Genomic DNA, 24,819 nt, shown 5'->3' on the forward strand with positions numbered 1-24,819 from the left:
TTACCCCCACCCTCCCCTACCTTCCCTCTGAGGTTTGACAGTCTGAATGATGCTTTTCTGTCTCTAGATCTGTTTTTGTTCATCCGTTTATGTTGTTCATTATATTCCACAAATGAGGGAAATCATGTGATATTTATCTTTCTCTGACTGGCTTATTTCGCTTAGCATTATGCTCTCCAGTTCCATCCATGCTGTTGCAAATGGTAAGAATTCCTTCTTTTCTAACGCAGTATAGTATTCCATTGTGTACCATTAACTTTTAAACATAGGTTTATATAGGATATTTCTTAAAATTTTCTAGACAGTGTTATGATAACAGCTAGCAATTGTGAAGGCCAATGATATGCTGACATAGGTAGGTAGATAGGTAGGTAAAAGGAAAGAAAAAAAGAAAGACAGACAGAAAGGAAGAGAGGAGGGAAAGAAGATATATATTTCTCCTAGCACTTCTCAAACATATGTACTTAGGTTATTCTGACATAAGTACATAAGGAAACAAGTTAGTTGACATTAATTTATTTTTTGAATTTACAAATCCAGTGAATGGGAGAAGCTTGGATTTTATCCAGTTTTCTCTGACTCCTATCACAGTGAAGGAAGAATTATTTTGCTAATTGAAGGTACGTATTTAGTAAGGATTTACCTTCATAAATAGTTATTACGTCAGAAGGATCACTTTTTACTGAGAAGAAAATAAGAATAGGTAGATATAGATGATATAGATATAGATATAGATATAGAGATGATAGATGATGGATAGATAGATAGATAGATAGATAGATAATATACAAATTTTCAAAGGTCCTTTCACCCTCATGAATGAAATCATAATTGATTCAGAGAGATGGGTAATTTTGGTTGTTTTTCCCAGTGGGTTTATAGTTTTCTCATTCTGCTGTGGAACCTCCTAACATGCTTTGCAAGAGGATTGAATGAGTGTTTCATGGTGTGAAACTAGTCCTTGTAGCATTTACATAAGACAGCTTATAATCATTCATTCCATCCTCTATTCTAATAAATTCTGTATAATTTATATCCTAGAAACCCAATATATGTCCTAACTTCTAAATTTATAGACGCTTTAAAAGCCTTCATTAATCATCCTTTAAATTGAATTCATTTTCAGAAAAAAATATTTCTACAATGTAGTTGTCTGTTCTTATACTTTGTGGGCTTGTTCGTGGAAAGGATAGGTCCAGCCAAATGTTGGTCAGAATGTTGCTATCCCCAAGATTCTGACTGCTCCTAATATTGAGAGCAGCAAAATGTGTTCGTTATTTAAATAAGCTCAGGCTGCCAAATGAATCATAAAGGCAGCTGCATGTCCTGTGCCAAGGTGTCATTTTCATTAAGTGTGAGATTGCACCTGAAGGACAGTTTAATTTGCAGCTGCTAAAAATATTTCGACAGAGTGGTACTGTTACAAGTGGCAGGTGGTGCCCAAACGTGAATTTTGCAAGAAATGCCATCTGTGGGATGAGGTGTGGAAGAATGTCTAGGGGGTGGTAAAGGAGATAAAGGGGGGAAAAGAAAAGAGAAGTGTATTTACCCAGGGTTTATTGCTATTATCTTGACTACAGATTCCATGCTTCACAGGATAGCATTGGCCCAAGATTATTAAATATGATTATTTGTTCAGCTTCTGCCATGTGCTCAGGGCATTGCAAAAGTACCACAGTACCTGCAAAGACAAAGTTTCTTCCCCAAAGGCATACCAGTTAAGCTATCCAGATGAGAGAATCCTTTCCAACTTTATTTACCTTTGATAGTGTTTGCATTGCAGTTTTGTGCTGCTGAGATTAATGCACTTTGATCTCGCTTAAATGGATTTTCCCACTTTCTTTTGATGTCAACTTAAACATACATCCACACTGGTTTCCTGCTGCACATCGCAAGAAGTATTTTCTAATTATACAAGCTGAAAGGTTTTATTAAATTACTAGAAGCCCGTTGCACGAAGATTCGCACAATAGGCCTTCCTTCCCCTGGCTGCTGGCACCGGTTTTCCTCCAGCACCCGGGACCCAGGCCTTTGGTCCGGCCGCAGCGGAGAAGCCAAGCCTCTTTAGTCTTCAGTCTTCAGTCTTTACTCCAGCCAGAGCCTTCAGTCTTTGCTCCATGCCTGCGTATGCAAATTAACCGCCATCTTTGTTGGGTTAATTTGCATAGTCACTCTGATTGGCTGGTGGGCGTAGCAGAGTAACACCAATTTGCATGTTTCTCTTTTATTAGTGTAGATTGTCATGCGATTGTGAACTTCACTGAGTAGAGAACATTGTAATGTGGCACGTTATCTAGAGGCATTGTAACTGGTACATTATGAAAAGATCTGTATATGTGTACCTGTTAGTTTCAATGGGCTTGGCCACTCCTACAGAGTAGAGAACATCGTAATATGGCACGTTATCTAGGGGCATTGTAACTGGTTACATTATGAAAAGATCTGTTTATGTGTACCTGTTAGTTTCAATGGGCTTGGCCACTCCAAAATCAGGAATTTTATCTGGAAGCTGGAAATAGGCATCCTCTGCTTTAATAGGCTACAGACACAACTTAAAAGAAAAAGAAACCAGTAAGTTTGGATTGCTTTTCATTTCTGCGTGCCATTTGATGGGACGCAGAAATAGCAACTGGAAGCAGAATAGCAACTTTCAAATAACTTTCCTATGTTCCTAAGGAGAAGTGATACAGTAGATCAGTCTGAGTGGTAAAACTTTTCCATGGGGAATTTTTGATCATGAGACCAGTTATTTAATAGCATGTAGTTTTTCAGGACAATGGTAACCTCTGAACTGCAACATATGCATTGTTTTTAGCTTCATACAACGGAGAAACATGCCTTATGTTACTTTAATCCCATTGATGGAATCTAATTTTGAAAAATTGCAAACAGATAATTAATTTTTGCTGTATTCATTGTCTGACACAAAAGGATGCAATCAACAAGAGAAAAGCTTCTCCCAGGTTAAAAGAACATTCGTAAAATTTCAGGAGACTATTTGAAAACCTGCTACTGTGTACTATCTCTTAAAAATAGTTGCAATTTAAATAAGAATGTCTAAGCATTTCTTTACCCAGAAACCTAAACATCGAGTTCAACTCATCCCAGAAGCTTTAAAAAAGCAACAAAATGTTATATTTTTTTAAAAAAAATAAAATCTACACAAATGCCAGTTATAACAATAGTCATGGGGATGTGAAATACAGCATAGGAAATATAGTGAATAATATTGTAATACCTATTTATGGTGTCAGAGGGTATTAGGCTTATCAGGTGATCACTTTGTATCTATATATATATATAAGCCTAAGCCACCATCCAACCATCCAACCAACCGACTGTAACTATGACATGCAATGACCATCAGGGGGCAGATGCTCCAACCGGTAGCTATGACGTGCACTGACCACCAGGGAGCAGATGCTCAGCGCAGGAGCTGCCGAGCTGCAGTGACTTGGCAGCTGCGGTTCTCAGGTGACTCACCGGAACCAGAGAGGAGGAAGCCCGATTCCAGGGTGTGTCATCAAGAACTGCCCTCTCGCAATCTAGGACCCCTTGTGGGGTATCGGAGAGCCAGTTTCAGCCTGGTCCCCACAGACCAGGCTGAGGGACCCCACCGGTACATGAATCCATGCACCAGGCCTCTTGTGTTTTATAAATATCTAACATTATGTTGTAAACCTGAAACTGATATCATACTGCATCTTAACTGTAATTGAAAAATAAATTTTCGAAAAAACGTCACAGGATGAAAATAAAAATAAAACCTACACATTTTAGTTTAGATTTTAATTTATTCACTTCTTAAAAACAATGCTCTGTTTCAGAAATTATGCTTAGCATGGAAGAAGTAGCAAAAATAAAAAGACTGGCTTATAAGAAGAAAGGGGAGCCCTAACTGGTTTGGCTCAGTGGATAGAGCATCGGCCTGCGGACTGAAGGGTCCCAGGTTCGATTCCAGTCAAGGGCATGTACCTTGGTTGTGGGCACATCCCCAGTGGGGGGTGTTCAGGAGGCAGCCAATCAATGATTCTCTCTCATCATTGATGTTTCTGTCTCTCTCTCCCTCTCCCTTCCTCTCTGAAATCAATAAAAAAATATGTTTACAAAAAAGAAGAAGAAAGGGGATAGAAAACAAGTGAGTAAAACAGAGTTTTATAGATTCTAATTTAAAAAATATGCACCAGGTGCCAGGGAATGGTTTGTGTGTCCAAAGGCGATAGAAAGTACACGATGGTTAGGAGAAGCCAGAAGCAGGGGAAATAGACCCCATGTGACTATCAGTAGAGAAGTGTGAGGACCCTCATCTGAGTGGTTGCAGTGGAATGGATTCAGAATGTGCTTAGGGGAATACTTTGTTCTGCAGAGAAGCTGAAAGCAAGAGAGGGAGGAATATAGGACAAATGCCTATCATACTAAATAGGAACATGAGGCTAATAGAAAAAGAATTAAATGTTATAAGAGAGGTAGAAGCAAACTTTCTTGTTATGTGAGCCACATGCCTATAAAGTCAGTATCTATGGTGTTTTCTAGAATTATAAAGAGGTTCACTAAGCATTTAAAGAAGGAGCTGGAACAATAAGTCAAAGTTATTTTGTGAATGACACTGATTGCCCTTTGTTTATTTTCTCCATTAGAGACAGTGAATAATGTAACTGACAATGTTTTCCATTTTCTTCTTGCAGCTAGAAAGATCGGAGCTAACTATGTGGCTCTTTTTAAATATATATATTAACTGATGAATATAATAACTGCTCTTAGCCTTTTATTTGGCTCAGAGTAACAGCAGAATTATTGTCCTTTCTGCTTAATTTATGCTATTTTTTCATATCCTATGATACCTGCCATCTGTTTTTGGATAATGTATGGTATTAATGCATTCATACTTATTTCTGAAGCACTGTATGCATGGCTTAGAAGAAATAGATAATACATGTAGAAGGCCAGTTAGATGATTGCAAAAATATAACTGTAAATTAAAAAGGACATTAATTGTGAGAGTAACATTAAAAAGGTAGTAAAAATGATAGCAGGGATGTATTTGATAATAAATTAAGAGTGCAAAGGAGAACTGTAAGAGATGGAGGGAGGCAATTTAAGGTAAAATAACATTTTATATCTAGATGTTGATGTTGACAATAACCAAAATGGAAAGGTAGGAAGGAGCAAAAGCATTTTTAAAAGAGAAGTTGCTTTGCTCTTTGCTTGGTGTGATGAATTAAAGTTGCAGAGATATCTAGGGAGGACATTTTAGTCAGAATTTGAATTTTGAGCTCATCTTTCTTCCCCACTCTCATATATATCCTTCCTGAAATATTCCCTAACTAAGTGAATCCCATCCAACCAGTTATTTAAATCAGACATTTCTTTAATTTTTTCCATGATTTTTCTCACTACTCCTTATATACAGCATCTTATCAATTAATATAATCCATCAATTCTACTTTCACATAATCCCTGCATGTGTCTCCTTCTTTATTTATAGCTCAAGATTACCATCATTTCTCACACTCTCCAGACTGATCTTTCTGCCTTCATTCTTGTCTCACTATAACTGTTTTCTCTACAGCAACCAGAATAATCTCCTTCAAATGGAAATCTGAGAATGGCATTACTAGGTTTAAAACACTCAGGGTTTCCCTCATAGCTAGTAGGATAATAAACTGCTTTCCTTTTTTCCTGGCCTCTGTTTAACTTTCTCTCATCATATCTGACCATCTCTGTCTTCACTGGCCACTCTCTGTGTTCACAGCATTCTCTGTCATTTCTGTGACTTGTCATGTATGTTCCTTCTGCCTGGGACACCCTTGGTTATGCTTCAGGCCTTGAATTATATGTCATATCTTCAGAGGAAAATGTCACCTAATTCTTTCAAGGCAAGATTGTCTCTTCCATTTCCTTCTGCATTCTTTCCAAACTCTTAGTTTTGCTCTTTTTATGCAGTTTCATAATTTCTCTATTTAATTGTTGGTATTCTCTCACAGACAGTAAGCACCAAGTGGACCTAACACTTTTTACCATAATGTCCCCTAATCTTCCACTCTGCAGTGCACATAGTAAGTGCTTAGGAAATATTTGATAAGTGAAAATAAAAATGGTGTGTGATTGCATGAAGAAGAAAGATTATTATTGGAGTAATATTCTGTACATTATTGGATTGATGGCAAATAAAGGGAAGTCTTAGACTGAAAGGATAACTCATTTCTCCACAGAAAGGAAAAAAAGAAAAATTGGGGGATGAGGGAAGAAAAAGGAGGGTGGGCTCGGTCTTATCATTATAGCAAATAACAAGTCCATCTTTGGAATGTAAAGTGAGAGGTGATAGTACCATTTTGATTTTAAGACAATCTGAATGATTTTTAAAAGTAGTTGTTAGTACATCTATAATTCCGTAGAGACACCAAGATTCTTATTTAAGATAGAGTGAATTTATAGCACACCCATTTACTATTACTACATGATTTTCTTTATCCTTGCTTAGATGTAGAAGCAAGTGGAAGAAAGTTCTGGGTTTTGCACAGCAGGTATAGTGAATGTTCATAAGGCTAAGAGGTCCGAGGGAAATAGGGAAGACAATTAGAATGACTGATTAGAATGTTCAGATTGAATAAAGAGAATTCACCAGTGAGGAGAGGAATAGTCTGCAGTGGTCGGCAAACTGCGGCTCGTGAGCCACATGCGGCTCTTTGGCCCCTTGAGTGTGGCTCTTCCACAAAATGCCATGTGCGGGCGTGCATGTACAGTGCGATTGAAACTTCGTGGCCCATGAGCAGAAGTTGGTATTTTGTGGAAGGGCCACACTCAAGGGGCCAAAGAGCCGCATGTGGCTCATGAGCCACAGTTTGCCGACCACTGGAAGGGGATGAGAAAGGGGGTAAGAGGACAAAATAACACAAGAAAAGGCAAAATTGGGGGATTGACGAAATAGAATATGAATAGTGAGCAGAGGTTTTGATCAAAGAAGAATTTCTAAATTTGAAATATTAGAAAATTATTTATTTTAAATTTTTGGAAGAGATCACATAGAGACACCTATTTTATTAAAATAAGAATTAATCTTTTTCAAGTATAAGATATAATCTAAATTTCTTAATATAAGTTTTATTAAATTGGCATTATTTTTCTTTGATGTTCTTTTTTTCTATTTTAATAAATTTAGCTGTTATTTTCCATGTGTAATTTTAGGTTTGGGCTGTATCTGAAGCTATGTCAAACTGTTAATTTGTCTACAATATCCTCTACTCCTGTAGTATCAGATACTGAAGGAGAAATAAGGATTGAAAACCCTTTTACCAAGTACTTCATAAGTTGCTTGAATTATTTCTCATTAGCTTCCACATTTGTAAGCGATAATTATGCTGACATATTTTAGAAAGCGAACATAATGCTTGGTATGACTTCTCTCATGCCCAAACAACAAGAGAATATTTATACATGTAAAATTTCTTTGCATTGTTGTTGTTTTTGTGCTTCTAGCATTGCTTTTGTTAGATTATAGCTTTCCGGGAACAAATATATATTATTCATTTTGATTTTTACATGGTGTCTTATAAATACTTATGATGAAATAAAAGGTAGTTGGATTTAATTGCTTGAAATTATTTAAGTTATTAAAGTATTTATATGAACAACTGCACTAATTTGGGAGGTAATATTAGACCAACTTCTTCTCCATTGCTCCAGGACTAACGCAGAACAATGTGTGAGGTTTTTATAATTAAAAATAAAAATTTTGTAGCTGGATTTTAATGTCATCCCTTAAATTGAATATGTGATTGAGGCTTCCTTTTGGTATCATCTAATAATAACATAATACCTTTGTTAACATTTTATAAAATTGTTTCACAACACTATTTAAGTTTAAAATATTTGCTTGTATATGTTCATGTTGACCAATGTCACCCCAATAAATTTAATTAAAAATAGTAAAATATTTGTTTGTATATAAACTATTTGTAACATACAGGGTGAATAGAACCCAATTTTAGGCATCTGGTATCTGAGAAGTAAGAGTATTGTTAAGGTCACAGAAACCTTGGCCAGGTGGCTCAGTTGATTGGATTGTCATCCCATACACCCAAATGACGCAGGTTCAATCCCAGGTCAGGGCTCATATCCAGGTTGTAGATTTCATCCCCATTTGGGGCATGTACAGGAGGCAACCAATTGATGTTTCTGTCACACATCCATGTTTCTCTCTTTCTGTCCCTTCCCCACTCTCTCTCTCAAAAAAAAAAGTCACAAAAGGTGCAAGTGATGAACTGTGTTTTTTCATACACTCACACCTCATTTCTAGGAGTCTAATTTCATCAGTGAGGTAATACTTCTTTGGTTTGTACATTAAAATTCCTACTGTCACATTAATTATTCCTCTCAACTTTCTAAATATATGAACAAGTACAATTTTATGAAGGCCAGATTTGCAAACAATTATTAAGGTTAAAGTAATACATTATTTTATGTATCTAAAAAATTCTGGTGCTAAGTGATTCCAATTTTTAAGTTACTATTTTCCTACTCTGATTACAGTGGAACACTGAACTTAAAAAGTGAATAGTAATGTTTCATATGTTTTACATTATTTAGAGAGTCTGTATAATTTGCCTAAGAAGGATAGTGGAGTGTGGCCCTGTGAGATATACTAAATACATGGTCCCAGAACAAATGTTAAAGGAAGGCTACAAGCATGGAAAAGAGGATAACAATGATTATTCACAGGTGTAAAGATTAGGACTCAACAACATCAATAAATCTGGTTTTAGGATTCTGAATTCTTTTCTGGTCTCTTAAGTATAAGGCTGACCTGTGGGCATATATTTCATTGTTAACATAATACACCATGGGAGTATAGGTAGATTACTCTAAGAATTTAAATACCTGCAATGTCCTAAGTGCTCTCAGTAAGAGAAACTCAACTTCTTAGTATGTTACATAGTAAAGTCGTGAAGCTAGTACATATTTTATACAGTTTGTATGAGTCACAACCATATCAACTCAGGTATTTACAGAAGCATTTTTTGAAGTAGGACTCTAAACCCTATGTACAATCTAGGCAGTCTTATTTTATTTTTTATTTTTTTCTTTCCTTCCCTCCTAGGACAGATATTTGTTAACTGCTCACTGTGTTTTAGGCTATTGAATCATAGCACCAAACGAAACATGCCAAGTTCTTATTCTCATGGAAATTATACTGCATTGGATGGAGGGAGAAAAGAAAATAAGCAAATGAATCCTATATAATAAAGAGCTAATATGTAAATGGTTGTCATACCCTCACACCATCACAATTCATTACTAGGAGACTATGTGCGTAGCAGGGGTACGCGAGTGGGCAGGGACTTGAAGCAGCATGTGCGGTGTGGAGGCAGGCCCCAGCGGCTCTGCGCGGCAATGCCGGGGGGCCTGGCAGCTCCGTGCAGCAAGGCCTGGGGGTCCCACGGCTCCACACGGTGCAGAGGCGGGACACCCGGCTCTGGCCTACCTCTTTGGGGCAATCAATCATGGGGCTCCCACACTGTGAGAGGGCACAGGCCAGGCTGGGGGAGCCTCCCTCAAGTGCACAAATTTCATGCACCGGGCCTCTAATATTAGATATAGAGAGAGGCAGAGAGCTGTTTAATAGCAGACAATGAACCATCTTAGGAACAAAAATGATGAATGAAAATAAGTTTGTTTATTTTTTTTAAAAAAGCCCTGGAGTAAGGATTTCAATGCTTTTAAAGAAGGTAATCAACAAGGGCCTTTTGGATAATGTAATATTTGAACAAAGACCTGAGTAGAAGTAGGAACCCACACTTGAGGATATAGGAGGGCAGAGAGATACCAGGCAAGAATGATCTGAGGCAGGACTGAGAGAGCTTGCCTTGTTTGAGAACCAAAAGGGGGAGGCATGGCTGACTAGGAGTGACTTAGGGACGGAAAGATAGGTTGAAGAAAAGGCATGTGAGGTAGCAGGGGCTGGATCATACAGGGCTTCTGATTACTATAAGAATTAATATTTCATTGTGAGTGGTTCAGAAAGATACAGGAGGGTTTAGAGAGGGAAGTGACATATCAGAGGTTCACTCTGGCTGTTGTGTGGAGAAGTGGGCCAAAGTTGGTAAAGTAGAATCAAAGAGGCTATAAGGTGTCTACTGCTAGCAATGGTGGTCTGGGAGGGGCAGGTCTTAAAGGATGTGGTAGGAAATGGTGAAAATAGGGATAGGCTGATAGAATGTGGAATGTGACAGAGGACTCAAGGGTGGCTCCAGGGTTTTTGGCTTGAGTGCCTGGTAAATGATATTTCTGTTCACCAAGATGAGAACAACATGACAGGATTTATGTTTTATTGTATTATGTGGATCTCATTTCTCCCCTCCTACCTAATTTTTGCTGGAAACTGGAATAGATGAATAGGTAGTTTGATTTAGACTATCTTATGCTTGAAAGGCAGAATAACAGTGGTGATGGCAATAAGTAATATTAGATAGCACTTAAAGTTTGCCAAATATTTTTTTATACAGTAATGCATTTGAACTATGTGGTCACACTGCTGATTTCTGCACCCAGTCCTAACTTTCTGGGAAAAAAATAATGAATGTTTTTATTACATATAAGGTAACTTGTAACATAGTTTAAAATACATAAAGAATGGACAAACAAAACAGAAACAAACTCATAGATAGAGAGAACAAATTTCTGGTGCCTTAGGGGAGACTGGTTGGGGACCTTGGTAAAAAAAGGTGAAGGAATTAAGAAGTACACATTTGCAGTTACAGAGTAGTCATGGGATATAAGTTTATCATAGGAAATACAGCCAATAATATTGAATAACGGTGTATGGTGCCAGGTGTATACTAGAATTATTGTGGGGAGTACCGTGTAAATTATATTATTGTCTAACCATTATGCTGTATACCTGAAACTAATATACAATAATATTAAATGTCAACTGTCATTTGAAAAAAAGAATGGTTTACAAATACTGGAAAAAGTGAACTAAGCAAAGATTAGTTCTTGAAATATATCAAATAGGAGTTAAAAGACAGTGAAAATGTACTGTAATGAATGGTATTATCCATCCAAGTGTGAATTAATATATATCCTATAATTTGTCTCTCAGATCCAAGGTTCATTAGTGCCCACCTCATCCCAGAGAGTGACAACCCTGAAGATGACAAAGTATATTTTTTCTTCCGTGAAAATGCGATAGACGGAGAACACACTGGAAAAGCCACTCATGCTAGAATAGGTCAGATATGCAAGGTGAGGTAAAGAAAAATAAATTGAGGAAGATACTGTTGAATCACAATTTTATTTCTTATTACCTCCTATGTGCAAATGCAATGAAAAATCTGACTAAAATACTTGAATTATCATTATAAATATTTAAATGGTAAAAAATGATTGAAAACATATCATTGTTTATGAGTAATTCTTCATAGTCAAACAAGCAAGCAGAGGTTGTGAGGCATTGCTTCAAAATTATATTAAGTGGTCTTAGTTTGAAATTCTAGAGAAATAAATCTTTTATATTACCTAGGAGAATATATACTTTTTTGTATCCTCAGACCTAGCACACTTTCCTATAATGTATAATTTTTTAATGAATATTTGTTGTTAGGCTAACTAAAGTATTAATATAAAAGTATTAAATCTTTTTTTTATAAATTGATTATTATAACATCCTATGTACATATGCACATACATAATTTTTAAGCTTTGAAATTGATCTGAGTAATTATTTACTGCATGACACAAAATTAAATGTAATATGGCATTATAATGTTAGATATATATATATAATAAAAATTGATTGATACTTATGGATTGATTAATATCAGTATGAAGATATGATAACGGTACTAATTTCCCCTCTACCACTGTATAGTACAATATATGTGCAATATGGACAAAGTCAACTGTTATTATATATTAAAGCAACTTTCATCTCAGGAGACTCACAAAGCCAGTCCAATAATTGCCCAACACAGGGAATTCTTTCTAAGAAAATAACATGAAATTTTAATAATCTCTGTTTGGGAAGGTAGGTTAGCCTCTTTCTTACCTCAATCATGATCCATTTATTTACTTCTAGTATATAAATTATTTGAAAATTAAATTTTTTTAAAATCTGGAAACAAATAATATGTAAAACATATGAGAATCTTTTCTTCACAAAATATATATTTAAAAGCACTACTTACATGAGTTTAAAAATATTTATAGTATATAAAATCACATAAACAAAATATAAATCATTATATTTTTGAAGGGACTTTTACAAAATGTATCTCTGGAATCAGTTTCCTTTATTAAGGTTTATGCAAATATTTTTTTCAATATGCTATTAGTAAAGTCATCATTACTTCAACTGTTTAAACTTATATTCAGTGCTAGCATACTTTTTTGTGATGTATTTTCAGTATAGGTTATAAAGCATGCATTTATTCTTTCATTCAGTAAATAAAAACATCAATTATGAGAAAGATTTATCAAGAGGCTGTCTCCTGAATGCCCCCTACTGGGGATTGAGCCCCCAAACCAGGCATGTATTCTGAGCTCCTGGGTCAAAAGTTCACATTCAACCACTAAGCCCCAGGCCAGGCTCAGTACATACTTATTAAGTGCCTACTATGTGCCAGTGTATTCACTACTATGAACTAAGTTAAGTAAGATCTTAAGAAATGCATATGTAAGAGAGAGAGACTGAAACTAAACCAAAATGAAAACAACAGTAATAATTGTTTGCTGAAGAGTGGTAAAAGAATGGAAAAGTGACTTTTTAATGCTAAGGGAAATTTATTGTAAGTCATTCCTTGAATAAAGTTTGAGTGAATAAATTTGACCAGCAATATGAATTAAAAAGCACAGGTATTTGTATCATGTCATTCAAATTTCCTCATTCCTCATTTTGAAATATGAGGAATTGTATTATGAACCTATCTCAAGATAAGAGAAATATTTGAGATTAGCTTTTGCATGCAAAGTTCCCCAAACCAGTGTTTTCTCCTTTCAGAACGACTTCGGGGGGCACAGAAGTCTGGTGAATAAATGGACGACATTCCTCAAAGCTCGTCTGATTTGCTCAGTGCCAGGTCCAAATGGCATTGACACTCACTTTGATGAACTTCGTAAGTACAGCTGGTGATATTTTACAGAGAATGTTTGCTCAAACTTTGCCATAATAATAAAAAATGCAACTTTTCTCAATTTTGTTTTCAAACAGAGGATATATTCCTAATGAATTCTAAAGATCCTAAAAATCCAATTGTATATGGAGTGTTTACAACTTCCAGGTAAACAACTTTTTACCATATTATCATAGAAACTTCATGTCCTTAGGTGCTTTCTAAGCATCCATAATTTGTGAAAATATATTCATGGAAGAACAGTGGTGGCGTAACCTTTGAGGTGTATATTCTTGATGGCTGAAATAAGTTTAAAATACAAATTTTAGCAAAAAATATCACTACAAAAATAATGCTGGAAATGTATGTCATATTCTATATATAGCTTTGATTTTAAAAATTGAGCGCAATGTAAAATTTTATATAACTGGGAATCTGTTTTATAAGTTTACAGTAATATAAAGTAAGAGTGAAAAAACATTTTCCCTCCCCTCTCCTACCTCTTCTCCTCTTCTTCCCTCACTCTTTGTCCCTCCCCCTCCTTTCTGCCTTTTTCTTCCTCCCTTTTTGCCCCTCTTTCCCCCACTTTGTATGTCCCCCAAGGCTCTTGCTATAAATCAAACATCAATTATTTTCTGTTACATTCAGTATAAAGTTTACATTATCTAGAATTTTTCAAGGAAATATATTTACAAGCACATAAATAAGGATATGTGTTCCTATATGGATAAATGTTTAAAAGAAAAGTAATTTAAAATCAAAAGTCAGGTAAAATGCTTCAGGGGATTGTGATAGCATAAGAGGAAGATTAACTGCAATATCCAAAATTGATTTATTCTGTAAATATTAAAGCCATTGAAAATTAATTGGATATTTTTACTTAATTTTAAAAATAACAAGGAAAAATTTAAAAACCCATATTGCTAAAATGATATACAAGCCTAAATTTTGAATGACAACTAAAGAATGTGAGAGGTCCAAATTAAACAAACTTTGACCCATCTCTCTGCTTCCTCAATGTCTGTACAGTGATTCTCACACTTGAGCATTCATTGCATCACCTAGAGAGCATGTCAAAATACAGATAGCTAGGCCCTGCCCCCACAGTTCCTGATTCTATAGGAATGGGGCAGGACCTAAGAATTTGCATTTCTAACACATTCCCAGGTGATGCCCCTGCTGTTGTTCTTAGAGAACACACTTTGAAAATCACTGGCTTAATAATGAGTAAAATAATTCTGCCTCTCTTCTTCAGTGAGATGGATGTCTGCATGTGAGTTAGTCTTAACAGCTGTAAATCATAATCAAGTCTTTCAGTGTTGACTTATTTCATCAAGAGATGAGTAAAGTATATAACAATAAAAAATGGTTATATAAACATTAGAATCTATGATGTATCATATGTGTATTAACGTGCTCTTCTATTATGAAAATACCAGAGGCCCAGTGCACAGATTCTTGCATGGGTCGGGTCCCTCAGCCTGGCCTGCAGGGATCTGCCAAAACCCATCGGTGCACGAATGTGGGTCCCTCAGTCTGGCCTTGCGGGGATCAGGCTGAAATCAGCTCTCTGACATCCCTTGAGGGATCCTGGATTGTGAGACCCCCTCCGGCAGGCCCAGCCCCAAGGACCTGGATGCCCACCGGCTCCCTCCTCCCTCCTTCCTCCTCCCTCCTCTCTGGGTCCGGGGTGCATGTGAAGCAGATTCGGGGCTGACAGTTCCCCAGCAGCAACCTAACCCACGGCTGATTCCACAAGGGATTGGGCTCCCTCCTCTACTGGTCAGAGAGTCTGCCCCCTGGTGGTCATTGCACATCATAGCTACTGGGCGGATAGTTGAAGGGTGGGACAGTCACTTAGGCTTTTATATATATAGATTGTTATTAAATTCTACAGCTATTTACTGAGATTGACTCTGTGTCAGGGGTCCTACAATATGCAACTGAAGCTACAGAAAAGAATCCAGGCATGCTTTCATCCCTCATGAAGCTTGCACTCCACTAGACATTATATATATATGCAGTGATTTCTGTATAATAAAATGTTATAAACACATGTTTTTCATTTGGTCTGATTTATATGTAATTTTCTCTGGGAAAGATTGGTTAAAAGATAAGCATTCCATATTTTAAATGTGCACAACTGTTTTATATCATGGTATAAATACATCCCTCAACATGTATTTATATAAGTAAAATAAAATGGAAAATTGTGGAAACTCATGGCAAACTTCCAGTTTGCTTCAATTACCTGATTTTTGTCTAGCAAAATGATGGGGATAATTGCTATAATACTCCACCTTGACTAGGATGTGATAGCTACTGACTTAAAACGATATTCTGTGTTGGGAAGAAGTGATTTTAAATACCATCACAAAAATTAGCTGATCTAATATTTATGGTGGTTTTGGAGTTAAAAATAATATAATGTAACACATCATATGACCTTGACTATTCATTTTCTGCTCATTTCAGCTTTAAAATGAATTCTTAAGCATTCTTGTTTAAAAGTTTCCTGGTTTCATTTATGACACATGAGTCTTAACCATATTACCACAGTTTATATTGTTATTTCTAGTTGATGTCAAAATTAAACATTATTCATTAGGATATCAGTGTATGTGTCTTTCCTATAAAAGATTATGCATTATATGAATATATATTCTACAAATAATAGAGATGGTTTCTTCTATGCCTTCTATTTTTGAGAATCATAATTTGTTTCTTATGTATTGTTTAAATATATAGATGAATTTAAATAGCTCAAAAACTATTTGATATTGTTAAGAATTTGTGTTTTTTGATCACTGATATTCAAAATTTAAGAACTCAGTATCAACAGTTCTTTTGCCATTGTATAGAGATGAAAATTTGTTCTTGTCTTGTCTCTCTTTTTCAGTAACATCTTCAAGGGGTCAGCTGTGTGTATGTATAGCATGAGTGATGTGAGAAGGGTGTTCCTTGGTCCATATGCTCACAGGGATGGTCCCAACTATCAGTGGGTGCCTTATCAAGGACGAGTCCCCTACCCACGACCAGGAACTGTAAGTAGCCTAGATGCTTAAAATATAAAAAGAGTAACTGTCTGCTTAAAATTTTAAAATAGCAGCTCTACTCAGATATTAAATACAGGTTATGTAAAACCAGGATTCCCAGACTATAAATGAAAGCAAGGAAAGGGTTTCTGTGATACAATGGAACTCCATGTTTAAAACCATCTTCTTTATGAACATCAGTGCTTAATGTCAGTGCTTACCAGTTATGAATACCCATCATTTTTGAGTAATAGAAACTGAATGGACAGGCTTATTTATTTTATTTTCTGAATGGGATATAGTGAAAATGGCCTTTATGGAGAGTTGGAATAATTAGGCTACACCTGGACTTATCCTCTCTGATCATAGCAGAGGCTTAAATGGAGAAAAAGTTTTTTAACTAATATTGTAGGTAAAGAAAATATGTGAAAAAAAATCTCATAGAATGAGCAGGACCTATTACTTTATGAGATGCTGTCTCCCATTGCCAAACTCTCCTTTACCATCTAGCCCTGGGCATATGCAGGCTTAAAAAAAAATTGGACAGAACTCAAAGTATAACCAGCTTTGAATCCTATTTAAAGTAGGGATGAAAAAGAAAAGACTTCAGTGTGGTAGCAAATGAAGGAAGTCTTCCTTAATATGATATCAGAGGTAACAGAATATTTTCATAGAACCACTCACTTAAGTGTGACATTTTTTAATCCTAAGAACCTTTAAGGAAGTAATTTTGTGTGATGAAAAAACTTGTATTTGAAGTCTAACCATTACTTTCATTTCACTTCAGTTTTTTTTAAATTCTGTTAAATTTAAGTAAGTTATGTTTTCTATGATTTTATTAGACAAATTCTTTTAATAGTCTTGTTTTTCTGTATTGTTACACTTATTTATGAGCAAATTAAAATTTTTCCATTTTACAAATATTATTTCTGGATGATGGATCTTATAGATAAAAAAATAAACTTTCAGAATAAATGAACAAGGTGGAATATCTATTAATTATGTGAAGCCCAATGGGTTTTATAAAAAGCATAAGATATATATTCTATTTCAAAGTAAACTGTTTTTACTTTGTTGGTGGACATTTTTATATCCCTATGGCTATTTATATCTCCATGGCTAATGAATGCCACTGTATTCTAAATACAAACTCTTGTGAGGTTCACTTCAACAAACTTGGAATTACTTCAATGTGCTAGATATTATGCTACTATTTGGAGTTACAAAGTATTTTATCTGAAGGTGTGTAAAATATATTTGGAATTATTAGAAATAATTAGAAATTAGTAATTAGAAATTATTATGTGCCAGATCCTGTTTTAAGAGATTTATACTTATTTATATATATTGTACTCAATAGCCCAATTATTGTTCCCATTTCACAGATAAGGACTCTGAGGCAAGGATAGGATCTAGGATGCAGTCTAGGCAGTTTGGTCTCTAGCCTGTGCTCTCACCCAGTATTCATGGAGGGTTGTTATAACGTGGGAAATTAAGTCAGCACATGCACCAAGTGCTAAAGGCAGAAGGCAGAAGGCAGAAGGCAGAAAGTATTGCCTGATGTAGAAATAAGGAGACGATGCCAGGAGGAGATAACACCTAACTCCATGAATAACATTTACGTGGATGAGTTCATTAATCCCAAAAAGTGGCAGCTGAGAATTTGTCATTTCATCACATTGCTGGTGAAAAATATTCTGTGACCTTCAAATAATGTGTCAGTAGATGATATATATTTTTATTTATCTTTTTTAATTCTTACCCAAGGATATGTTTTTCAGTGATGAGAGAGAGAGAGAGAGAGAGAAAGAGAGAGAGAGAGAGAGAAGTTGTGTTTTCTATGCACCCTGAACAGATATAAAACCCAAAACCTGGGTATGTGTCTTGACCTGGATTTGAACCAGCAACCCTTCGGTCCTCAGGACTAAGCTCTAACCAACTGAGTCTCACCAGCCATGATAGATGGCATTTATTTTTAAAGGAAAACCTGTAACTAAGTAATGCTAGATACAAAAATAGAAGTCCAGAAAGGCAAAAGAATGACACAGGTATAGGATAAAAAAAAAATCAATTCTTTACTGTAACTTTAAATCACACATTTCTAAATTTTTGCAAGCTATATTTAAATGGTAGTAGAAAAGCAAAAACTAATGATAAATGTCATAAAAATATGCTTTATCATTTCTTCTAAGAATTTATAAAGCTTTTTTATATTTCTGTAATATAAAATAAGTAATTTTATAATTCCTTAAATCCTTCAACTGTTACACTGATGTGTATGGGTGTGTGTGTGTGTGTGTATACATATATATATATACACATATATATACACAACAAATGTGTACATACATATATATGCATAAATACATACTCTTTTTAAAAACAGGTTTATTTATTTTATTTCTCATGAATTATTAATGATAGATATCAAGGTAATTACAGACAATTGATTTCTCCTTCTAACTCTCTTATAAGAACTCTATATTCCTTTAGCTCCAAAGCTGTTACGTTAAGTGGCAGAAATTACTTAAGTGGAAGACAAAAAGCATGAGACTGGAGATATTTTACTCTGAGTGCTTGTACCACATAGTTAAGTAAAAGAGACTGTGAAATCTGAATTTTCTCCTTTTTGGCTTATTGCTTTATGTGGAGCATTTACATCCAGCGGTGATATTTTGCCAGCGTACTACAGTGCATCCTCTCTGACTCTCTATGGCCCTCATCTATTCTACTTTGTCCATTCTGATTGGTCAGTTTCAGTTCCCTGCAGGTTACCCACTTAATAATACCTGTTCTTATCCCTAAAATAACTTTTTAGTGATAGTTCTTTTGATATGTTTTGTGGTACCTTTTCAGAGTTATGCCAGAAACAAAGCAATAAAGAATAGTTTATATTGGCTTTTAGTTTGAAAAGAGCATTTGTATTTTGGCATATACATAGGATAAAAATCAAATATATCTAAAAAATTATTCTGAATGTCTCTAACATGTAAGTAACATTATTTCTTTTACTTAAACAATGATTACAGGCCATTTATGTCATATATTGTTATACTAGTGCCCTGGTACACAGATTCCTGCTCATTGAAGGATATTAATTAGAAGGTGGCCCGTGGGGCGGGGCTGGGCGAGACTGGCAGGATAAGCCCTGTAGCCAACCTCCCACATCCCCTCCCCAACTGTCTACACCTAGAGCTGAGCCAAGGCTCTAAGGCAGTGGTTCTCAACCTTCTGGCCCTTTAAATACAGATCCTCATGTTGTGACCCAACCATAAAATTATTTCCATTGCTACTTCATAACTGTAATGTTGCTACTGTTATGAATCGTAATGTAAATATCTGATATGCAGGATGGTCTTAGGCGACCCCTGTGAAAGGGTCGTTCGACCGCCAAAGGGGTCGCGACCCACAGGTTGAGAACCGCTGCAAGGGCATCTGCAGAGTGAGCAGGGTCCCTCCAGCAAGTGGGGTCCCACAGCCTGGCCTGGGGGTATCGGGCTGAAACTGGCTCTCCAACATCCCCTGAGGGGTCCCGGATTGGGAGAGGGCAGTTCTCAGGTGATGCGCCCCGGAATCGGGCTCCCTCCTCTCTGGTTCTGGGGGGTGTCACCCAAGAACTGTAGCTGCCAAGTCACCGCAGCTCAGCAGCTCCTGCGTTGAGCATCTGCCCCCTGATGATTACGCTTCATAGCTACCAGTTGGACAGTTGCTTAGCCATATATATATATGTAATTTATAATCATATTAACTATATTTTAATCAAAATATATCCTTCTCTTTATCTTATCAGTGTCCCAGCAAAACATTTGGTGGATTTGACTCTACCAAAGACCTTCCTGACGATGTTATAACATTTGCAAGAAGTCATCCAGCCATGTACAATCCAGTGTTTCCTATTAATAACCGCCCAATAATGGTCAAAACAGATGTAAATTATCAGTTTACACAAATTGTAGTGGATCGAGTGGATGCAGAAGATGGCCAGTATGATGTCATGTTTATTGGAACAGGTAAATGTCTGATTTCAGCTCTAAATTTCCTTCAAGACCATTGAATTCAACTGAGTAAGTCTACTGAGAATCAAAGGAAGTTTTTATAGTCATTTTCAAGGTATAGTTAAATGTTAATAAATGACTACAAAACCTGAACATTCTATTGTTATAATGTGTTATCTTTGTAAGCAATTTGACATAATAAATTCAATTTTTGTTTCAATCAAAAGTTGATAAGAATGATCAGGTAAAGCTAATAATTAGGTAAAAAACCAATATCCTTAATTGAATCATAACTCTTTCTGGACAGTGGCTTTTTAGAACAAAGATATATTGCTCAAACCATACCTAAACTTGCCAAGACATTCAGTAATGGTTTCTGAATTAATTGATACGAAATTATCCAAACTTTAAAAATACCATAGAATGTAAATCTCCCAGCAAATAAATTTGGGAAACAAAATTTGTTCAGTGTTTTTGCCATACAATGGGTGGGGGGGCACTATATCAGAAAAACAACAAAATGGAGTTATGGGATCATCACATACATTCTTAGATACCTTTCTATAGAAATTCAACAACATCATTTTAATATTTCTTTGATTAGAAACAAACTTTTTACTGGTATATTTTCAGAAAGAATTCCATTGCTATTTTGACATATTATTTTATTTTTCCCCTACTCTCTTTAATAATACTATTTTGAAAGTGCCAGTTACAAATTTGAAACTTGCTACTTAGGGTCAAGTTCCAAGGAAATAAATTCCTAGCCTCCATTAGCATTGTTAACTGACATAAATCAATGGGAAACTGGGTGAGTGCTCCACTGAAACCTGGTATAATAACATTTATTTTCCCTTGGTGAGAAAGAGGTTAAAAATTGCATTAACTACACGGGAATGACAACCTTGGAGTAAGTGCTTTAAGGACTTAAAGTTTTATAACAAAATCGTGAAATACCTATGTTATCAGGTGTAACAGTGTCAGGTTCTGAGCAATACATTACAGTCTACTTTTACGAGAAAGTTTCTATATCAAATGGCAGAATCACAATGAGACTCAATGTTTGATAAAAGTCAGTGAATTGCAAATATCAACTTCTGATTACAAATGTGTTTAGAAATTATAAGATGATATGATTTCTTTTTTATAAATTTTAGTATATTATTTAATGTCAAATTATAATTAGATCTCTCTACAGAGTAAATAATTTTGTTCACTAATGTCACACTTGCCTTTTTCTTCACCTCTGGCCTAAGCATGTTGAGAAGTCCCTCACTCATTGTCAGTGCAACAAAAGCTTGCTTTCGGCTATTTGACCAAAGAAACCCAATCAGGAGTTTTTAATTCTACTTGGACACATGCTGTCCTTAAAGAAACCAGTTTCATGAGCGTGTTGAATGTCTGATGATGTGGATGGCTATCGGTCAGCACAGACCTGGGTCATCTGTCAGCAAAGTAAATTGATTACAGTAATTTTATCTTTTAACTAAGTAGCACATCATAATGTATTGATCCTAGTTGAGTAATCTGATTCAGTTTGTGTGAAATTGTTTGAAATACTACTCGGTAAAACTCGATCTGGAACACAGATAAAGTGATGTTTGGATACTGGAGACCCATCAGAGGCACTAAGTAGTTTAACCTAACTTACCTTTAATCTTTGGTATTATAAGGAGTCTGAGGTCCTATAAACATAGAAGGATCTTCTTAAAAGAGGAATTTTTTTTAACTTTACAAGGGATACACTAGCAACCTTTTTTGATCTCATATATCACATCATATTGATCCCCTGAAAATGGTTATCAGTGATATGAATACATTGAATTTTTTTCCTGCCATAACTTATTTTTTACTGGCAAGATTTTCTTCTCAAATAATGAGTCTTTAAACTTGATTAAAATGAGCCAGTTAAAACAAAGTATAATTGATCAGCTGATTAGAATTGAAATGTTGAAGAATCAAATTTTTTAATTTAATAAGGCCCTGTTCTTCATTTTATCAAGAAATAGGAATGTGCCTATAAATACTGGGAAATTAATATCTGCTTAACCCAACTTAGAATAAAAGTGACAGCTCTTGTCATTAAAACAATTTAAAAATTAGAATAAACAATGCTTGAAATCTATGTAAAATGTATTCAACTTAATAGTTTTTATGATTTATGCTTCTGAATTTTAAATTCTTTAGTACTATAAAATTGATTAACCAAAATTGATAAACCAATTATTGGAAAAAAAACACTGCAGTAAGTAATCCAAGGTGTTTATTTTGAGAAATAAAGTTGTTGTCATTCATCACTTAATGGTCATTGAGCTGTCTTTAGGGGCCTCTAAGTACTAAAGGCTTTCTTTCAGGTGACAAGAGCAGCCAGGCTCTGAAGCTCTAACCACTCTACAAGTATCTGTTGCTTGACAACATTCCTGGCTTTTTGCAACTACATTAAGTCTTCATAGTAGTCCCTGATTTCATAACAAGAGTGGAAAAACCTGTCATGTCAAAGCTGATATTATTTCTGTTGTATTTTTTTCTGAGACACCTGACAATTTAGATTAAAAATAATAGTCCAACCTAGTAATTATTATATATATTTTCAATAATGCAAGTTCAGGGTGATATCATCTTCAAAGCTTCATTTATTTCTAAAAAGTAAATTATTTTAGTTTTATGCTATGCTTGTAGTTTATCTAGTTGCATGAAAGGCATATGAATATTTTAATAATTCTGTAACAAAAAAATAAAAGGAAGACTGAGGTCAAAATGTTCTTTCTGGTCCAATACTGGATCCATTCATTAACACTAAACTCTGTTGAGGTCTCTTTAAATTGTGCTCTTCTCCATTTTCTCTCAAAGATGTCGGAACCGTTCTTAAAGTGGTTTCAATTCCTAAAGAGACTTGGCATGATTTAGAAGAAGTTCTGCTGGAAGAAATGGCAGTTTTTCGGGTGAGTGCTGCTTAATTTCAAGTGTTAACAAGTTCACTCGCATGTCTTTCCCCCAGGACAGCTGCACACTACACTTGGTATGGACAAGTAGTCTAGCATACACTTCTAATTAGCTTGTCAATTAGAAAGCCAGACACTAGTCAAAATAAACCTTGAAATTTTCAATGCTAGTAAAAACTAAAAATGTAGAGAAATGTATTCTTGGCTCATATTTTGTTTTCTCAATGATAATATATATGATTTACATTGTATATTATTTATGTAAGTTACCTCAATGAACAAACTTCATGAGCCCCCACCTCCAAAATCTTCTCTTTCACACTTTACAGTATAACTGGGAAGATAGGTAACTTCCATGAATGTTAAGGGAAATACTTTCAGAATGATAGGGGAATGAACACATTCAACCATTCTGCAGCTTTTTCATGAATTGTTTTATCATATTTTCTTTATAAAATTATTTCTTAGAAGAAAAGTTTTGAGACTTTTATATCACGAGTGGTAAATTTGGTATAGATTCCTACCCTACACTTTTAAGAAATGTACAGATATCTGTCCCTCTCTCCTGAATCACAGAAGGTCAAAGCAAATTTACATAGGATTGGGGTAGAGACTGGAGGATATGGGTTGTTGTGAGAGAGGTCAACTTAAGCAATATAACTTACCACAATGTCTGTTCCTTCTGGAACGCTAGCTAATAGGAAGAGTTTGGTTTGAAGCACACCTTGAAAGACATTATTTATCTTAGGAGAGGGAAGTAGATGTCTATAAAAGGAGTGGTTTTAATTTTTGATAAAATAATAGAGAATCATATAAGATTGCAAAATACACTGGAATTAGAAGAATTTTGTGGATGAGAAAACTTTGGATCTAGTCTTACAACTCAAAATTATCTCACTTAGTCTCCAGGTGTCTCACATACTTTACCTGTAAAATGAAGTATCTGGATCAAATTTTTCAGTTGATTAACTGTTTTAATTGTAAGCAAAGTCTTCCTAAGACATTTCTTAACCTCATATTTCTAAATCAATTTGTTAAAATAAATTGCCTCTTGCTCACTACTCAGTACTATTTTAAAGAAGAAATGAAGTACAGTATGTCAAGCTCCTGATATACACTCATTCAATTAAAATGATGATTACCATTGGAACAATAGCTGGTAAATCATGACATAGACATCTTATAATAATAACTAAACAATGTTCCAGTGGAAAGATTTAGGTTCTTCAGTCACAGATACATGGCACTTTTGTTAGGAACATTTAACAATTCCTTTTGAAATTACCCATCAGTAAAACAGCAAGAATAATGCCTACTTCACAAGGAGGCTAGAATAAAGATACTATATGTAAAGCATTTAGGACAGTGCTAAATACTGTACTCATAATTTTATTGTTAACATAATTTTATTGTTTTGGTTTAGCTACACTGAAAATAAGCCACATTTCCAGTAGCACTTTCTTCTAATTCCTGGCCTTCAAATAATAAAATTATCATAGTTATATTATGACTAGAGGCCCAGTGCATGAAATTCGTGCACGGGTAAGGCCCCAAGGGGCTGTCGGCTGCTGGCCGGGGCCTCCCTTCCCCAGCTGCCAGCTGCTGGCCAGGGCCTTCCTTCATTTCACGCAGCCCCCTGGTGGTCAGTGCCGTCATAGCGAGCAATCGAACTCCCAGTCTGTGGAACTCCCTAGGGGATACTTTGCATATTAGGCTTTTATATATATAGTTTTTAAAT

General features: G+C 35.4%; 1 protein-coding gene across 1 annotated transcript in view; it reads left to right on the forward strand.

Annotated features, from left to right (window-relative positions):
- The window catches only part of SEMA3A (sema domain, immunoglobulin domain (Ig), short basic domain, secreted, (semaphorin) 3A), a 202,311-nt gene that overhangs the window by 144,991 nt on the left and 32,501 nt on the right, over window positions 1-24,819 (forward strand). Inside the window, exons 8-13 of the mRNA XM_005880033.2 lie at window positions 11,102-11,244; window positions 12,998-13,112; window positions 13,208-13,277; window positions 16,009-16,153; window positions 19,935-20,154; window positions 22,990-23,081. Coding sequence (XP_005880095.1) covers window positions 11,102-11,244; window positions 12,998-13,112; window positions 13,208-13,277; window positions 16,009-16,153; window positions 19,935-20,154; window positions 22,990-23,081 — 785 coding nt within the window. The remainder of the gene's footprint in view (window positions 1-11,101; window positions 11,245-12,997; window positions 13,113-13,207; window positions 13,278-16,008; window positions 16,154-19,934; window positions 20,155-22,989; window positions 23,082-24,819) is intronic.

Source organism: Myotis brandtii, unplaced genomic scaffold, assembly GCF_000412655.1.
Source record: "Myotis brandtii unplaced genomic scaffold, ASM41265v1 scaffold621, whole genome shotgun sequence".
Classification (NCBI taxonomy): domain Eukaryota; kingdom Metazoa; phylum Chordata; class Mammalia; order Chiroptera; family Vespertilionidae; genus Myotis; species Myotis brandtii.